Below are 17,565 nucleotides of genomic sequence, written 5' to 3' on the forward strand. Positions count from 1 at the left end.
ATATATAACAGTCACTTAAATGATGAAATTAACCCAAATAAATATTTTAAAGTGCATTTATTTGAAAAAAATAATTGTTGTGATTTTATTTGAAAATCGAAGAAACTCAAGATTAAACGTAGTTGTGAAGGGAAAAAATCAAGTGCCAACAGTGTTATCTTTTAAGCACTTCATTTTTTTTTTCTTCCTTTAAACATCAATATCGGAAACTCATTGGCTCGACTAGTTTAAATTCACACTAAGGAAGACCTACTAAAAAGGGGAAGCATTCAATAATAAGGGAGTTTGGGATAGAGTGTACACAGTACGTACCACTAGCTCAGATGTGCCAGTTCAGAAGTGAGGTAGAGAGGTTGTTTTTGATAGACAAGTTATGCATGGGAAATGTTTAAGAAAATTGAGGTGATGCAAAAGAATACTCAAATTTGGAAAAAAGAAAAGAGAGAACCCTAATATTGTCATGTACAAAAGTTTGCAAACAATACAACATCATCAATGTACCCAATGTACTCCCACAAGTTGAAGCATACATTCCAAAATCACCGTTACTCGGACATCTTTCCTCATATCTTTCCTCTTGGCCATGAACCTCCTTCGGATTTTGGATCACTACTCGTATAGGGTTGACAGAGTTAAACTGTATTGAGGGAGACTAACTTGGCTATATTGTGGCCGTCTTTGAGGCTAGTATAGAGTTCCTGTTCTTTTGTGAGCTCGTCAAAGAGGAACACTTTCTTATAATACTCCTCTTGGTCCTTCTAAGCTTTACGCAAGGTCAAGGAGAAGTACGGAAGTGCAGAAGGTTCTCTTTGAGTTTCTTCAAGGCAAGCGTTCTCTCAGCCGATAAACCCGGTGCTGCAGCATAATGCTGAACAGTTTCTGGGTAGAAGCAAGCCTTGAGAAGGCATGACTAGTAATCTCTCTATATCACCTTTCGCTGTGGCAAGCATTTTTGCTGACGGTGGAGACTTCTGTATGGCAGATAACTGGTCAGTTATGGGAGAAGATTGATCAGCAGAAAAAACGAGATTGAAATCGTTCAATATGTCTGGCGGTTCAATAATATTAGATGTCTTGCTTCTAGTATTAGCTAATGACGGGGAGATTCTGCCTTCCTCGCCATACTGATAAGAAAAAACACTCAAAATGACGGGTGTTTGTGGTGTTATTGGTGGCTGTTGGTGGTGGTGGTGGTAGTTGTTGTCGTGGCATTGGTGGTGGTGTTGGTGGTCTTGGTGTTGGCATTGCAGTCAGACATAACAACACGAGTAATAAGACAAAGGGTGCCAAAGCAAGCTTTCTACCTGCAGCAAGAGCGTGCAAATGCCAGTTTTTTGCATTGCTCAGACGATCATGGTTAAAGAAGAGTCACAAAACAGATGCTCGTTGAGCCACGTAAACAGAAAACATACCTGTTCCTCCTCTGTCACAGCCGTTTCAGTCGTTTCTCCCTCCGACACATTGAGAACTTTATGAGTCTATCTATCCAATCGTACCATCTTCCAGTTACAGAAGGCCATGAATTAAGATACCTGCTACATTTAGCATTTCGCATCGAATATCAAAAGAATCTAAAATGTATAATATGTATCATCTATATACCATAATACCAGAACTACAATCTCAAAAAATTTGATTCAGTAATGATAATTCGATATCGTACCATGCTCACTCCTACATTTCATAACAAGATGCAAACTCAGGCTTAAAATATATACATTTGTTCCTTCAGGTATACATAATTCGAGCTGAAAGCAACCAAAAACCCCTAAGTTCACCTATGCACTTCTAGAATTCTTGTTTCACTATATAAGTTTGGACCAACAAGGCTTATATCTGGTGATGCCATGCAAAAGAGAGATTACACACATATATATATCACAAAAATGGCGTTTACATGCTCTGGTATTGCGGATCACTAGTCATCAAAATTCATAGGAAGAGCGATTTACACCTGTGATTCAATTATCTTACTCTTGAGGTCTCTTAAGCTTTCTTCAACTTGAGCAATGTCCGAATCAGCTACCTCCTTCATCCCCTCCATGATAAGAGACTCTTCTTCCATTTCATCAAGGGCATTAGACTTTTCAAAACACTTCTTAGCCAAACTCAGTTTTTGGTCCTGGATGGCTTTTCTCTTCGTCTCTGCGTCCTTCAAGCTTGCTTTCAACTTGATGATTTGGTTTCTGATGGATTCCGTTGTACATTCAAGCTTGTCGCTGTATTCTTTGAGGTTGGCGTAGTGTTCCTGACCTTTTGTTAGCTCGTCGATCAGGATCACTTTCTTGGCTGCCTTCTTGTAATAATCCTCTTTGTCCTTCTTAGCTCTATGGTATGTTGAGGAAAGGTGTGGAAGGTTTGCTTTGAGTTTCTCAAACGCGAGTGCTCTCTCAACTGATAAATCAGGTGATGAGGCATATATTGACAGTGCTGCATTTAACTTTGAACAGTTTTCGGGTTGAAGCAAGTCCTTAGAAGGTATGGCTAGTAATCTCTCAATGTCGTCTTTTGCTGTGGCAAGCATTTCTGCTGACGGTGAAGAATTTCCCCTGGCGGATGTCTTTTCGTCCATGGGAGAAGATTGATCAGCAGGAAAACCGAGAGATTGAGCTCGTTTAATTTGTCCGTTAACTCGAGCAAAGAAGTCTTCCAGATTGTCAAATTTCACAGGACAGTAGGGCGGTTCACTAACATCGGATGTCTTGCTTCTGGTCTCGGCTAACGATGGGGAAACTGTACATTTTTTGCCTTCCTGAAAACAAAAAGATCTCAAACTTAAATGGAGTAATCAAACGCAATGCCACAAGTAAGACGAGAACTTACTTTTTCAGAAGTAGAGAATGAGGTGGAGGATGAGGCGGAGCCTGATGTATCATGAGCAGAAACATGCTCCTCGGCCTTACCCTCGTCTTCATCAGCAGGTGCACAACTTGTAGGGAAGGCTGATGTATCATCAGCGGAAATTTCCTCCTCGTCATTACTCTCGTCTTCATCGGCAGGAACACAGCTTGTCGGGAAGGCTGACGTAAAAGGTGAGGTAGAAGTTGTCCTTGGTAGCGGCATTTTCATCGCGGAAGTCTTCACCTTCTGAAATAACGAAACAACAGGAAAGTGAACGAATCAGGCAAAGACATCCCCTTACAATCCCAGAGGCCTGTTTGGTAGGGGCGAAGGCAGGGTAGAATTTACATTTTTGGCCGAACCTAGAAGCTTCGTTTCAGAATACGTGCTAAAAAATCTACAAAATATGTCATAAAATTATATTTTGAACCTAGTAACTCAAACAGTTAGTGCGTTCAGTGGAATATAAATCTTGGATCCGCCTCTATTTGGGAGGTGCACGGGAAGCTTTACCTTGCATATTGTTCTTTTAGTCGATATCGTTTCAGTCGCTTCATACAAGTCCCATTGTTGTCTGGAGTCGTCTTGCTGTACAAACGATTGTGATGGAATACCATACCCTAAAAGCATTTAAGGCATGAATAAGGAGCTATACTAGATATCAAAATGCAGAAAAAACGAAAAGAAACCAAATCAAAGGGAAAGACACGAAGCAGATATACGCTATCCGAAAATCTAATGTAATGACTCCATGAGCCATAGCATTAGCAAGCCGGGTCAAAAGTGTTACGTATGTCGCTTGGATCCTCCAAAAATTCATTCTCAGCCATGTCGGATCCTCCAAAAAGAAAGCGTTACTTTTGGAGGATCCCACACATCCGACGGCATTTTTGAAGGTTCCAAGAAACAAAGTGTGACGCATATCTTTTGACCTCCTTGACAAACATTTTCCTTTTCCATTATAACACGAATCAAGTACCTCGGGTAAATCCTCTATCTCTATGGTTATACCGGTCAAATACACATTTTATTTTATCATACCTTTACATTTCCTCTTCAGGTTCCGGCCAAATTTTCCTGCGGACGGGGAATTGCTATTAATACCATTAGACCTGTGAGCAGCAACTTCTTGCCTTTCGGACAGACCGAGAGGCGTCACACACAGTGAGATCTTCCTGAGGACATCAGTAGCAGTGGTAGTTTTATCCCGATTTTTCATATAAGTTGACCACCAGAAATCAAAGAAGTCGGTAGTGCTCGGATTAACATTAAATGGAACAAACGAGAACTCCCCTTTTAATTGGGAAAACCTTGATTCAGTTTCGTCAATGTAATCCCGGAAAGTTTCTCTTCTGACCAAAAGATCATTGGCTGATTGGTGGAACGGGATAGCCTGTGTCATGCCAAACTGTCGAGCGAACTGATTCGGAGAATAATGTTCTACCCCGCATTTGCATTTCAAAGATTCATCCACAAGGATACTATAAGGGACGTCTCGAGCAATAAGATAACTAGCCCAAATGTCTCTTAACTCTGTCCTATTAAGTCTTTGGAAGTACGGATCGAGCGACCTCTTAAACCATTCAGGTCCAAACTTCCTCGACGAAAATGGGATGAATTGGCTGGCTGTTCGAGATGAGCATTTATTGAAGAAGAGATAGTATTGGTTGAACGTTTTAGGTCTCAAAACTCCTTCAGCCAAGGCGTGCCCGTAGGTGGGAGGATTACCGTCATCCGAGGTTAAAGGTTGATGTTCCGGAAAGTAAGTCTGTAGCCAGAATTGCAAGATCAAGAATGGACCCCGTGCATCGTCAAATCCTCCCGTAACAATGTCAGTGCAGCAACGATACAAATTCGACAAGACAAACGGCGCCAAAGCAAGCTTTTTACCCTTAGCAAGAGCAACAGCCAGTTTTGTACATTGCTCGATCATGGTAATCGAAGAATTACAAAAGAAATATCTGCAAAGCCACATAACCAGAAAACATATATGTTCTTCCTCTGTCACGGGCATTCCTCCCATTGACACGTCGAGAAACTTGCAGTAATTCAAGCATTCTTTAACTTTTCCAAACTCGGGAAAATCACGAACCGGTTTAGCTATCCCGAGAGGAACGCTAACATCCTCACCATGCGGCCTAAGTCCTGTCAAAGCAACAATGTCTAGTACTGTTGGACCCATCATACCAAACCTGAAATGAAATGAGTTTGTGGAGATCGACCAATAGCACAAGGCAGCATAAAGAAGGTTTTTGTCCATCGGGATATCATGTTTCGACAACTGAATGGCGTCATATATATCAGCCGATTTCCACACCTCCCATTTCGCCTTCTCAACTCTATCTACCCAATCAATCCACGATCCACTTACTTTAGGCCATGATCTCAACGTAGTTTTATCTTTCGACCAATCAGGTTCCGCGGAGTGTAGAAGTAGCTTTTCTCCTTCGGCCAACGGGTAATGACGAGACAGCTCTGGAGGTAACCCATTCTTAAAACACGGCCCTAATATAATTTTAGAGGGAGATCGAGAAGTCCTAACAAATATCTCGTCAATGATCAATTTTCTTTTCAACTCTTGCATTTTCTCAACCAACTTTTTCTCTGACTCGGAAACTTTATCTTCGGCCATTTCTAATTTTTTTCCCCACTGGATCAAGTTAATACGACCAAAAAAACAAAAACACTCAATTCAATCATCAGTTAACATAACTTAAATACCACATTATCCGTTATCACATTAAACAATCGGCTACTATATGCTTGTACGAAAAAAAAAATCGAAAAAACAGAAATTGCAACGGTTAATCCCTAAGTAGTTTTGTGACCATTTATATAATCTTCAAAATTCTGAAACTCAACGAGATAAGCATCCAGTACCCCTGAAGTATGACCAAAGTTGTTACAACACACTCCAAATTCACAGGAGTCCTATCACACACACACATGACACACCAAAACTCAATTTTAACTATTTTTGTCACCCTTTTGTGATGACGTGACACCTTTATCACATAAAATGGAATCCACATCAAAGTGTCACGTCGGCTAAAAAAGTTGCCAATGTGTCACGACAGCTATAAAGGATGACAAAACTACGTTAAAATTTAGTTCAGGGGTAATAAGACCCCATGAAGTTGGAGTGCGTCGTAGCAATTTTGGTCATAGTTATTTCAGCCTGTTACATATTTATTTATCATTCTTCATTCATTTAGTTTTCATTAAATGATTAGTCCTCTGTTCCCAAAATATTAGATTGTCCTACATTATCGAGGGAATGAGTAACTATCATCGATTATGGTACCCGACAATTCTCACCTCATAAACGAGCTTTTAGGATCAAATTAAGCCTAAAAATTCACATATCTTAATTGGTATCAGAGCAGACAAAGGTCCCGAGTTTCAATTCTCACCAACGAGACTCAATATCAAAAAGAATTTTCACGCGTTGCGTTATAATTAAGTACAAGTACTATTTTTAAGCCACGTTCCAAAAATGTTGTCGCACCGTGTCCAATAATAAAAAGATACACTACTTTGGAGGATCAGACATGCATCCGATGATATTTTTGAAGAGTCTGAGCAGCATTGACAATATAACTAGCTATATATAACTAAGTAAATAAAAGTGTGTTATCTCTAACAGATTAAACTTTTAGAATTATTTCCTCCCTACTACAAATGTTGATAAACATTATAAACCAAACAATAGTTTTCATGCAAGATCAACGAAACCATAGATACAATTTGAAGTTCACAAAAATTATATATATATATATACATCTTGAATTAACATAAATTACTACAAAAGTACAATTAACATACATAATGTAAAACAAATATTAGAATAAGAATCGAATAACAAAAAAACTTACCACAATTGATGAATTAGTAGATTTGCATAATTGGAATTTTTTGGTTCTTGAAAATTAGAGCTTTTTTTTTTTTTTACTGTATATTTCATAAGTGATCAAAGAGTTGTCACAAAGTAATTAATATTTAATGCATAGGAAGATGACTGCTGGTTTACACGTGTCCATTGAATGGGCTCAAGTTTACTACAATGAGTAACTTTTGTTTTTCTATGATTATAAATAAAAATAGTGTGAATTTTTAGCTTCGTCTAATTTTATGTGACAGTATTTAATTTGAAATAATATTTAAAAAAAGAAAATTAAATTTGTTATCTAAAATAATATTTAGATATTTGTATAGTTAGATATATCGAGGGTAAAATAAGATTTTTAAAATTAAATTGCTTTTAATTATAGTATAATGATATTTGTTGAGACGAATTAAAAAATAAAATGTCACATCAAATATGATGGAGGAAGTATTAGTTATTTTTAATGACATTTTTGTTTTAAATTATTTTGTTAAAATTTTCTTGGTTATAGATTTTAAAACATAAACAAACTATTGAAAAACTCGACATGATATTAGAATCGTGAAACTTACTGATTTTCACAATACATAATATGATTTTACTTTAATCAAGAAAATATACATGATTCTATGGTATTTTCTTGAAATATCTTTAATGAAAGTGATTGAAATTTAAGAGAAACTGATTTTTCATTTTTACACTATTTTTTTTTTTCACGTTATTTAATGAAACTGTCATGAATTGTAGTTGAGATAGAGCCAGTTTCTTAAAGCTGTTTTAAAATTTAATTACACATAAAGTAGACGTATATAATAACAAAGTTATAATTAGCTTTTTAAAGAAGCGTGATAATTATTGTAACATAAGCATGATACACGTATGCCATATGTTTGAAGTACGTTGCATGTGTAACAGACTGTTTTTTTGTTTTTTTATGTATGATTGACACATATCAATCATGCAGATATCATGATGCATGTGTAACAGATGTTTATGTCTGGTGCATGTTACACAACGTGTCATATATTGCGTAGATCGATACAGATCATGTTTCTTGATCACTTTATTATACATAAACGCCTTTTAATTAGAAAATAGCTATTTAATTTTATACTTTAAAGCATGTTTCATGTGTGACAAATGTCGAGGATAAGGAGGTCTCTTTATGCATGACTGACACATATCAATCCTGCAGATATCATGATGGATGTGTAACAGATGTTCATGCGTGGCGCATGTTACACAACGTGTCATATATCATGTAGATCGATACAGATCATGTTTCTCGATCACTTTATTGTACATAAACACCTTTTAATTATAAAATATCTATTTAATTCTTTATTTTTCATTAAAGTAGAAAGTTACTTAATTGCTTTAAAATTACCCCACAAGTTTTAGTTAATACTCCCTTCCCCCAAATTATCTATCTCAAATTGAGATGGCACATTGATCAAGAAAAATAATTAATAACATGACTAGTTTATCATAGTACCCCTATTAAATGATGTTTACATTTTAATTTGAAGAAAAAAGTAATTAATGCAAAGCGTAAAACATGAAAAAAAATTTTTGTCTCTTCTTAATTAATGAAAAAAGATAAGTAAAATGAGAAATTAAATTAGAAAATTTGGGACGGATAATTTGAGACGGAGGGAGTATATAATATTTATTGAATTCTATACTTTGAGTATGCTGCATGTGTGACTAACGTCGAGGATAAGGAGGTCTCTTTATGCATGATTGACACATATCAATCATCCAGATATCATGATGCATGTGTAACAGATGTTCATGTCTGGCGCATGTTACACAACGTGTCATATATCGTGTAGATCGATACATATCATGTTTGTTGATCCCTTTATTATACATAAACTCCGAAATAGTGTCTATTTCGGAGAATCAATTTGAATTTATGCCTGGTCGCTCGATGACGGAGGCAATTCACCTTGTGTGGAGGCTGGTAGAGCAGTATCGAGAAAGGAAGAGGGATCTTCGCATGGTGTTTATCAACCTGGAGAAGGCGTATGACAAAATCCTTAGAGAGGTTCTTTGGAAATGCTTGGAGGCAAAGGGGGTACTAGTGGCGTACATACGATCGATTAAGGACATGTATGAGGGGGCGAAGACCCGTGTAAGGACGGTGGGAGGAAATTTTGAGCATTTTTAGGTTTTGACAGGGTTGCACCAGGGATCGACTCTTAGTCCATTTTTATTCGTCTTGGTGATGGATGTGTTGACGTGGAGTATTCAAGGAGAAGTGCCTTGGTGTATGCTTTTTGCGGATGATGTAGTATTGATTGATGAGTCGCGTCGAGGTGTTAATGATAAGTTGAAGGTGTGGAGACAAACCCTAGAATCTAAAGGATTCAGATTGAGTAGGACCAAGACAGAGTACTTGGAGTATTGCAAGTTTAGTGACTCGAGGCGAGAGGAAAAGGAGGTAGTGAAGCTGGATTCGCAGGTGGTTTGTAAGAGGGATAGTTTTAGGTATCTTGGGTCTATGATTCAGGGGGATGGAGAGATTGTTGTGGATGTCTCTCACCGTATTGGGGCAGGTTGGATGAAATGGAGGCTTGCTTCGGGGATTTTATGCGATAAGAAGGTACCCCTCAAACTCAAAGAGAAATTCTATAAAGCTGCGATCCGGTCGGCTATGTTGTATAGGTCGGAGTGTTGGCCTGTTAAGAACTCTCACATCCAAAAGTTGAAGGTGGAGAAAATGAGGATATTACGTTGGATGTGTGGATTCACGAGGGCTGACATGGTTAGGAATGAGATTATTCGGGAAAAGGTGGGAGTGGCGTCGGTGGAAGATAAGATGCAGGAAGTGAGGTTGAGATGGTTTGGTCATGTGATGAGAAGGAGCAGGGATGTCCCTGTTCGTAGGTATGAGGGGTTTGCCTTGGATTGTTTCAAGCGGGGGAAGGGTAGACCGAAGAAGTACTGGAGAGAAGTAATTAGACGTGACATGAAACAGTTACTGCTTTCTGAGGACATGACCCTTGATAGGAAAGTATGGAGGAAAAATATTAGGGTAGAGGGCTAAGGTGGGTGGTCGAGTCATAGTCTGTAGTTAGGAGGGTTTGGTGTAGCTTGGTTGGTAGGTCTAGGGGTGGGGAGGGGGGTCCATTGTCTGTTTGTGTACTTTATTGTTGTGTTATTTTATTTCTATTACACGCTTTTGACGTTTTTGTCCTTTATCCTTTTGTCTTGAGCCGGGGTCTATCGGAAATAACCTCTCTACTTTCTCGAAGGTAGTGGTATGGACTGAGTACATTTTACCCTCCCCAGACCCCACTAGGCAGGAATATACTGAGTTTGTTGTTGTTGTAATTCTTTACTTTCCATTAAAGTAGAAAGTTACCTAATCGCTTTAAAATTACCCCACAAGTTTTAGTTAATATTTTTTAACTAGACTTTCTATTTATTAAACTCAACTTAATCACTATATATATATTACATTCTCCCACTAGGCACAAGTGATTCCATTAATTTAATGGATTTAATAAACCTTCTTACATTACGTGGATATTATGATTAAAATCTTACATTGATTTCATAAGTCATTTTCATTAAATAATAAATAAATATGAGTCATGGCAGTTGTACGTCATTTTATTTGATATAGTCTCATTTATGTACTATAATACTAATTAATTACTTGACGCAACCTATAATTGAGGAATATATTACTGATTCAATAATAATACTTAAAATATTCTTATTTAAACAAAATCGTTAGTTTTAACATTATTATGTACATAAGAGAAAACAAGTAATAATAAAAATATATACATAAGTGAGCTCAAAGTGTTAATTACATAACATCACAAGGTCTTTACATAAACTGTTTTAATATGTTCATTCTTTCAATATATATTCTATAAATGTTTTGGACGGTAATCCTTTCATCAAAGGACCAACAATCATAAATTATTATGTTCAATTGATACTTTATATATGTTTCTCTTCTCTAACTGCACTTAGTGTCTTTCGAATGCTTGTCATTTTTAGCGAAAAAAACTGATACGAAATTATTACAATAAACTTTCAACAATTTGATACTGTCGAATAATTCAGGTCCTGAAATAAAGTTCTCTAACTAATTGATCTGTATTGTGACCTCAAAGCATTCCATGCACTAGACTTTCATGGTGAATGCAACTATGATAAATTGTTTCGCACTCTTTCATGATATTGTTTCTTAAGCTAACACGAATAAATAATGGAAGAAGGACAGAGACGACACTTCAAATTAAATCATTTCCACGAAAATGGTGATGGAATTTAAATTTCACTTTCTATCCATTTTAATTTGTTGGTATGTTCTATACCGTTTCTACACACCTTCTATACATATTTTATACATATAAATATTCTATACGAAAATGATATAGTTTCGATACACAATCTATACAATAATTGTACTTTATTATTACACATTTTATACAACAATTATATAATTTTTATACACTTTTTAAATATTTTTTATATATATTTTATACATATACATAATTGATAGAACTATACAATTTCTATACATCTATCTTATATAGATACATATTCTATTTAACAATTATACTGTTTTTATATAATTATATTTAATTATTATTTTTAAAAAATAAAACAAATAGAATATTTTTTAGTTAAAAAATTTATAGCAAAAGAAATACTGAAATATTTTTAAAAGGGCCGAATGGCCCAAGTTGAAAATTGTATCAGGATTGTATATAGATTGTATATGGACTGTATCTGAACTACAAGGGCCAAAGTGACCCAAATTAGAAAATGGCTATAAAGTGAAAATACTTTATCCGACTGACTAATTTTTTGCAAAATCTCAAACTTGCGCTATTTATTTTAAAAAGTGTTACACAATGTCCTTTTCCCATCAATAATCAAATGTGAATTTTCTTGTATCCATACAACCAACATCATCTAAATCAAAATACCCAACAACATCAAGATGATCAGATCTTCTATAAGGCTACGAAGCCCAACCCAACTCCAATTACCTTGAGGTTATAAGGCCCAATCCAATTTCATTGTGGGCTTAACCCACGTTGAATATGTACAACCCCCCCCCCCCCTCCCCCGCCCGGCCTCCAAAATTTATTTTAAAAAATTATATAACATCACAACTTATTTTTACTAAACTATATAAAAATAAAAATATTTCTTATTAATTAACTAAATCTCTTTATTAAAAAAAAAATATAAACGGATACATCCACAAACTCATAAATTTTCGAATACATAATTTTAGTTATGTATTTGTCTTTGGTCTAGTTAATATATTATGTGTCTTGATCAAATAGTTTCAAGATGAATGTATCTCAGTTATTAAAATTATGTATCTCAACTTCAAAATTATGTATATGACTGCTAATTATGTATCCGAGCAAAAATGGAGTAATTAACTGTTACATTCTTAAATTCAAAATGATGTATCTCAACTTTTTAATTATTTATTCAGATGCTAATTATATATCCAAAAATTATAAAAAAAGAAATTATTTATAATCTAGCAAAGAATAGAGATAATGAGTAATTAGGGATAAACCTGTTGGGATTTATATAAGTTTTACAAATTTATATCTTATGTTGGTCCAAATACCATCCCATACATATTACTATATTATTATTTTATTTTCTTGAGTAAATTTATCACTAGACAGAATGTCTAGCCGATTTTTATTAAAATAAAATTTCAGTAGGATTAAGTACAACTAGGGGGCTTGGCTTATTTTACTAATTCCAATAAGACAATGAACCTCTACTAACTAACAGACGTGAAGAAAATAAGAGCTAGAAAAAATTAGATAATTTTATGATCATCATAAAAGTTGTAATGCATTTTATGGTGATATTACAATGAGGATGCTTAACTAATGCAAAAATATAAAAGTGAGGAAGAAAATTGAGTTATCAACCCAACCTTCCTTTTATAAATACATGAATTAAAAAAAAAAAATAATAAATATATATATATATATATATATATATATATATTACGAAAGATACTAAGAAATTTGATGATGTGCAGAACCAATCTGCGCTTTACAGGTTTGACTTTTCTTTAATTGACTCTCTTGAGTCAATATCGAATTTCGTGTGCTTGATTAGATCTCCTAACCTAATGTAATGAACGAGACAGTGCAAAATTCAGTCTTAGCTAAGCGGGTAAGAGAAAGTTTTCCCCTTGCATCGTGGTCACTTTTAGTTTTTTTAGGTAAAAAGGAATTAAAGTCTCACTCCCGATTAATTCCTTCTTCATCGAGACCTCGTCAATAAGGTTCATTGCTTCTTCTCCCTCCTTCCCCCGCCTTATTTTCTCTTCTTCTCTTTCAATTCATCTTATATGACCTCCTCTATTTCGAGATGTGATTGGTTATAATGACTTTTTACGAATTTGAATAAGTAGTATGGTCGCTGGTCGCTAGTTGATCTGCTAGTTGATCTTTTTTTATTCATTCGTTGGAGTTTGAGTTGGCTAAAATAAGAAAATCATAATTTTTAGAGGCTTCGCTCGCTCAAATTTAAACGAAAACACACTTCACCATGCAAGTTGGCATGAAGATCTGATTCAAGTGAACCCTCTTCTTTACATATAGCTCCGCTCCTTATTTTTCCTCTCCTTTCTTTCTACTAACTGATTCGAAGGGGAAAAAAGAAAATTTACGTTTGAAATATTTAAGTCTATATCTAAGTTTGTTATAAGGGTAATCTACAACACCCCCCCCCCCCCAACAAAAATATAGTGTGACCAGGAGCGGAGCTATCCTTTGGCGAGGAGGTTCATCCGAACTTCCTTCGATGAAAAATTATACTATTTATATATAATTAAAATTATTTTTTATGTGTATATAATAGATATTAAACCCCTTTGATTTATTCGTATGTTATTTCTAAATTCCCTTACTAAAGATTCTGACTCCGCCATTGAGTGTGACACCTTAAATCCAAATTAAAACATTGACAAAGGTGAAATATAGTTCCAAGGAAGAAGGGACAAAATATGGAAATATAATTTCTCTGAGGAGAAAATTTATATATTTAAAAAAAGAATCACTCCTTACAAAAGTTTGGTGATTTTGGTCATGTAGATAATAAAGTTACTAAGAAGATAAGTACAATTTACAAGTCATTGTCATTTAACTAAACTAAAAAAAACATTCAAAAAGTTTGTCTTTCTCCAATTCCAAAAAATATAACACAATATCATTTGCCAAATTTAGCCTATCTTTTTTGTCCTTTGACCATCAAAAATCTTGCACCTCCCCACTAGCCATATAGTAAAAATAAACATATTGTATGATAATGAAGTAGGCCCCACTAGCCAAAATTCCCAATAATGGGCCCCACTTACACCATATAATAAAACTTTATATTATATGATGATGTGGTCTTTATCTCAAAAGATGTCATCCCTTACCTCATCTTTCACTTAGTTCAATTGACCTAAAACTTGCATTTCCCAAATCTTTATATGGTCCAACTACTATTCCATCTTCTTCTACATAGCCACTTACACCTCTTTTACTTTTTTCATATCTATAATATCCTAACCCTATGAGTAATATCAAGAGGGCCCCACATAGTAACCCTACCCCCACCCCTACGCCCACCCCCAACCCCACCTCCATCTTCTCTTCTCCCATAGCCTCCCTTATTTTGAAAAACCCCTTCTTGGATTCATCACTTACCCCTACTAAACTTTGCATGGGGTAGTAGTTTAACAAGTAGCAAAATCCACTTGTGTTGGTGTACACCACACCCCAACATGTGCAATTTGCTTCACATGCACTTTGACATTCTTGAAAAGTATTCATCTTTTTGTAGTCCATTAACTCCTTGTTTGGCAACTCAACACCATTTCTTGACAACCTTCTGTACATATCATGGGCCCCGCAAAAATCGCGGGAGTTCTGGTTTTCTGGCGGGTGAACGCACCCGTCAGAACTGTAGTCTGTGTTGTTGTCCAGGCAGGAGCAGCCCTTGCCTGGACGACAGAGCCCATATGCCCCACAAGGGCTGGGCAATTCACATGTCTCCTTTATCAATTGGTAGTCTAATATCCAATTTATCCCATCCCAAAAATACCCTTTCAAATTCCCATCCGGCTCGACCCGTATCCGTCTGACACCGGATACGGGTTGTTGAAAGCTATTAAAAGATTCCACATCTACTGGAACTGACTCATTTTGGTACATACCAAAATAACCATTTGACCTAAGTACTGCATAAATAGGTCCTTTACCTTCAATTACATCAGCTTTAGCTTCTAATGCCTTGTGCCTCCAATACATTCGACCTCGATTTTGACCCGAACCCGAACCCATACCCGGTTCATCGTTAACATACAACCCGAAAAAATCGAGGCCCAATCTCATCGAATAAAGCCCATTAGACGAAACCAAACTCATGGCACTAGTGAAATTTTGATTTTCCACAAGGGTATTTGAGGGAAAATCAAAACTTTGCCATAAAACAAAAGGTGACGTGTCACCATTCTCCACCTTTTGAACTTGCAAATTCGAATTATTCGAAAGCTGAACACGGTCTCCATTAGTGTAAGTTGACCAAAATACCCCTGACTTAGAATCCATCAAAACAAGACTCCCATTAAAGAAAAGCTCAGTCGGGTCAGCCCATTTAGCTAAACGGGTCAAATTAGCAACCCATATCGACTCAAATGATTGTACATGGACTATTGCTAGACTAAGTTGATCATTTTCAACTCTAACAAAACATAGTGAATAATTACCACTAGGATCACTTAAAATACGTTGAATATTCGATATCTGAGAATTTGGGATTGCTTTAAATCCTTTATAAAGCGCTTTGGTTGCTTCAGCTTCGACCTCAGACGATAAATTCAGTGACAAAATGATGAAAATAATAAAAAAGTGAGTTAACTTCAAACGAGTTATTGAGTTAACTAATTCCATGAAAATATGAAAGTTGTAAGAAAAAATATATGCATGAAGAAAATTTATACAGTAAGGTTGAACTTTTTTTGGTTTGGTGTAAAAGGTGTATTGGGGGGGTTTATATAAGAAGAAAAAAGGTTATGGGGTTGTGATTGGGTCAATTTAGATGAGAAGACAGAGATTATATTAGTATATATTTACATTGTGAATAGATATCATGAAGATCTCGAAGAAACAAATGAATATTATAATGGTTATACATAGTTTTACGAAGTCACTGAGTTGGTGCAACAAGTGATATTTCATCCATTCATCTTTATGAGATGACAAGAAAAATCTAATGCAAGGAAGATCGTGGATTGATTTAATGTCTTATCGGTCAAGGTGATTTAATGTTTTATTCATTTTTGACTAATTCGTATATATACTTTTGAACCTACTCAAGACTCTGTCACTAAAATAATAATATTAAATTTATCTAATGCAATTTAAATCTCCGGTATGAATATAGATTATTGTACAAGAATGAGGGTGACGTAGTGCGCATTTATAAAAGAGCTATTACGAATTTATAATAAAAATCTAAAATTTAAAGTTTATAGATTTTAAAAACTGAATTTATTCTTAACTAATTGGTATCGTCTATATAATTTTGTGTGTCCTATTTGTAAGTAAATACGTAGGAATTTCAAGTGATTATACTTCATTCGTTTCATTTTACTAGGCTTTTTTTAACTTGGTATATTCATTAAGATAATATTAATTAGAAGTGTATTTTATAAATTAAAAAAAATTAAGAATATTAATGATGTCATAAAACTCTAAATCTAACTATTACTGCAATAACAACAACATACTCAGTATATTATCACATAGTGGGATCTGAGAAGGGTAAAATGTACGCAGTCCATACCACTACCCCGACGGGAGTAGAGAGGTTGTTTCCAATACACCCTCGGCTCAGGAAATCTAACTATTACTATTTTCTTTAATTATTTAATACAGAGGGTGATATGAGAAAGAAGTAATAAAACATTCTTGATTTATGAAATGAATAATTAATTTAAAACAAATATATTTAAAAAGAAGATCAAGTAATATTAAACGAAGAGTAAATTTTTCGAGATAATTTTTATTTATATAATTTTATGTTTTTTCTAGTCATCATTTAACATTTTAATTCACTATAATTCACACCTAAAATTAATTTATTTGATAATTTGAAGATTGAAGCAGAATATGATCAAATCATCTAAAATGATGAAATCATCAATATATAAACACACAAAAATAAAAAAAATTTGTCATAAAGTTTGCTATAGTCCATTTAATTCACCTAGAAAATTGAATCTTTTGTCAATTTTACCCCTTCCCTGTCCTCCCTAATACGCTTTTGCAATATAAATTTAAATTAATCGATCTAGTAAAATTTAACATACAAAGAGAAAGAATTTTGACAAGAAAGTTAGGTCGGAATAAACCAAACTCTTAAAATAAAGAGAAAAATATGCGAAAAATACTTGTACTTAGGCGAAATTTGCAATTACACACCTAAACTTTGCGGAGGGTCCTATGACATTGCTAAACTATTTTTTACCATATTTAACTGGTATATATTTGTTCCTTATCAAATTTTTTTCTTACACTTTCAACGTGCATGAAATACACCCAGTAGTCCAAATATCAAATATACACCAGTTAAATATGTAAAAAATAGTTTAGGAGGGTCATAGGACCCTCATAAAATTCAAAATGCGTATATGCAAATTTCGTCAAAGTATAGATATTTTGCTCACCTTTTTCCCTAAAATCCTTCATAATTAGCCCTTGATTACATTAATCTAAATTAATCGAATCAATAAATTTTGAATAAATAATTTAATTGAAAATGAATAAAGG

General features: G+C 34.8%; 3 protein-coding genes across 3 annotated transcripts; 1 reads left to right on the forward strand and 2 right to left on the reverse strand.

Annotated features, from left to right (window-relative positions):
* Nucleotides 1-479: 479 nt before the first annotated feature.
* On the reverse strand, nt 480-6,801 carry LOC124886978. The gene is made up of 5 exons (XM_047395979.1): nt 6,717-6,801; nt 3,883-5,491; nt 3,355-3,461; nt 2,824-3,087; nt 480-2,752 (listed from the first exon to the last, which is right to left on the reverse strand). The coding sequence occupies exons 2-5, from the start codon at nt 5,471-5,473 to the stop codon at nt 1,949-1,951; spliced, it is 2,766 nt and encodes a 921-aa protein (XP_047251935.1). The 5' UTR covers nt 5,474-5,491; nt 6,717-6,801; the 3' UTR covers nt 480-1,948.
* Nucleotides 6,802-8,660: 1,859 nt separating this feature from the next.
* Nucleotides 8,661-9,779, forward strand: LOC124887373. Its single transcript, XM_047396968.1, has 2 exons — nt 8,661-8,873; nt 9,444-9,779. The coding sequence occupies exons 1-2, from the start codon at nt 8,661-8,663 to the stop codon at nt 9,777-9,779; spliced, it is 549 nt and encodes a 182-aa protein (XP_047252924.1).
* Nucleotides 9,780-13,752: 3,973 nt separating this feature from the next.
* On the reverse strand, nt 13,753-15,816 carry LOC107842260 (PAN domain-containing protein At5g03700). The gene has a single exon (XM_047395980.1). The coding sequence runs from the start codon at nt 15,682-15,684 to the stop codon at nt 14,170-14,172; it is 1,515 nt and encodes a 504-aa protein (XP_047251936.1). The 5' UTR covers nt 15,685-15,816; the 3' UTR covers nt 13,753-14,169.
* Between the last annotated feature and the right edge of the window lie 1,749 nt (nt 15,817-17,565).

The sequence above is a fragment of the Capsicum annuum genome, chromosome 9 (genome assembly GCF_002878395.1).
Source record: "Capsicum annuum cultivar UCD-10X-F1 chromosome 9, UCD10Xv1.1, whole genome shotgun sequence".
NCBI lineage: Eukaryota > Viridiplantae > Streptophyta > Magnoliopsida > Solanales > Solanaceae > Capsicum > Capsicum annuum.

Excerpts from the sequence above, each read along its gene's own strand:
- LOC124886978 (XM_047395979.1), bottom strand. The coding sequence starts at position 5,473 with ATGGCCGAAGATAAAGTTTCCGAGTCAGAGAAAAAGTTGGTTGAGAAA. Across the intron at positions 3,088-3,354 it reads CTAAAAGAACAATATGCAAG|AAGGTGAAGACTTCCGCGAT; the intron begins GTAAAGCTTCCC and ends TCGTTATTTCAG. Across the intron at positions 2,753-2,823 it reads CATTCTCTACTTCTGAAAAA|GAAGGCAAAAAATGTACAGT; the intron begins GTAAGTTCTCGT and ends TTTTGTTTTCAG.
- LOC124887373 (XM_047396968.1), top strand. The coding sequence starts at position 8,661 with ATGACGGAGGCAATTCACCTTGTGTGGAGGCTGGTAGAGCAGTATCGA. Across the intron at positions 8,874-9,443 it reads CGAAGACCCGTGTAAGGACG|GTGGAGAAAATGAGGATATT; the intron begins GTGGGAGGAAAT and ends CAAAAGTTGAAG.
- LOC107842260 (XM_047395980.1), bottom strand. The coding sequence starts at position 15,684 with ATGGAATTAGTTAACTCAATAACTCGTTTGAAGTTAACTCACTTTTTT.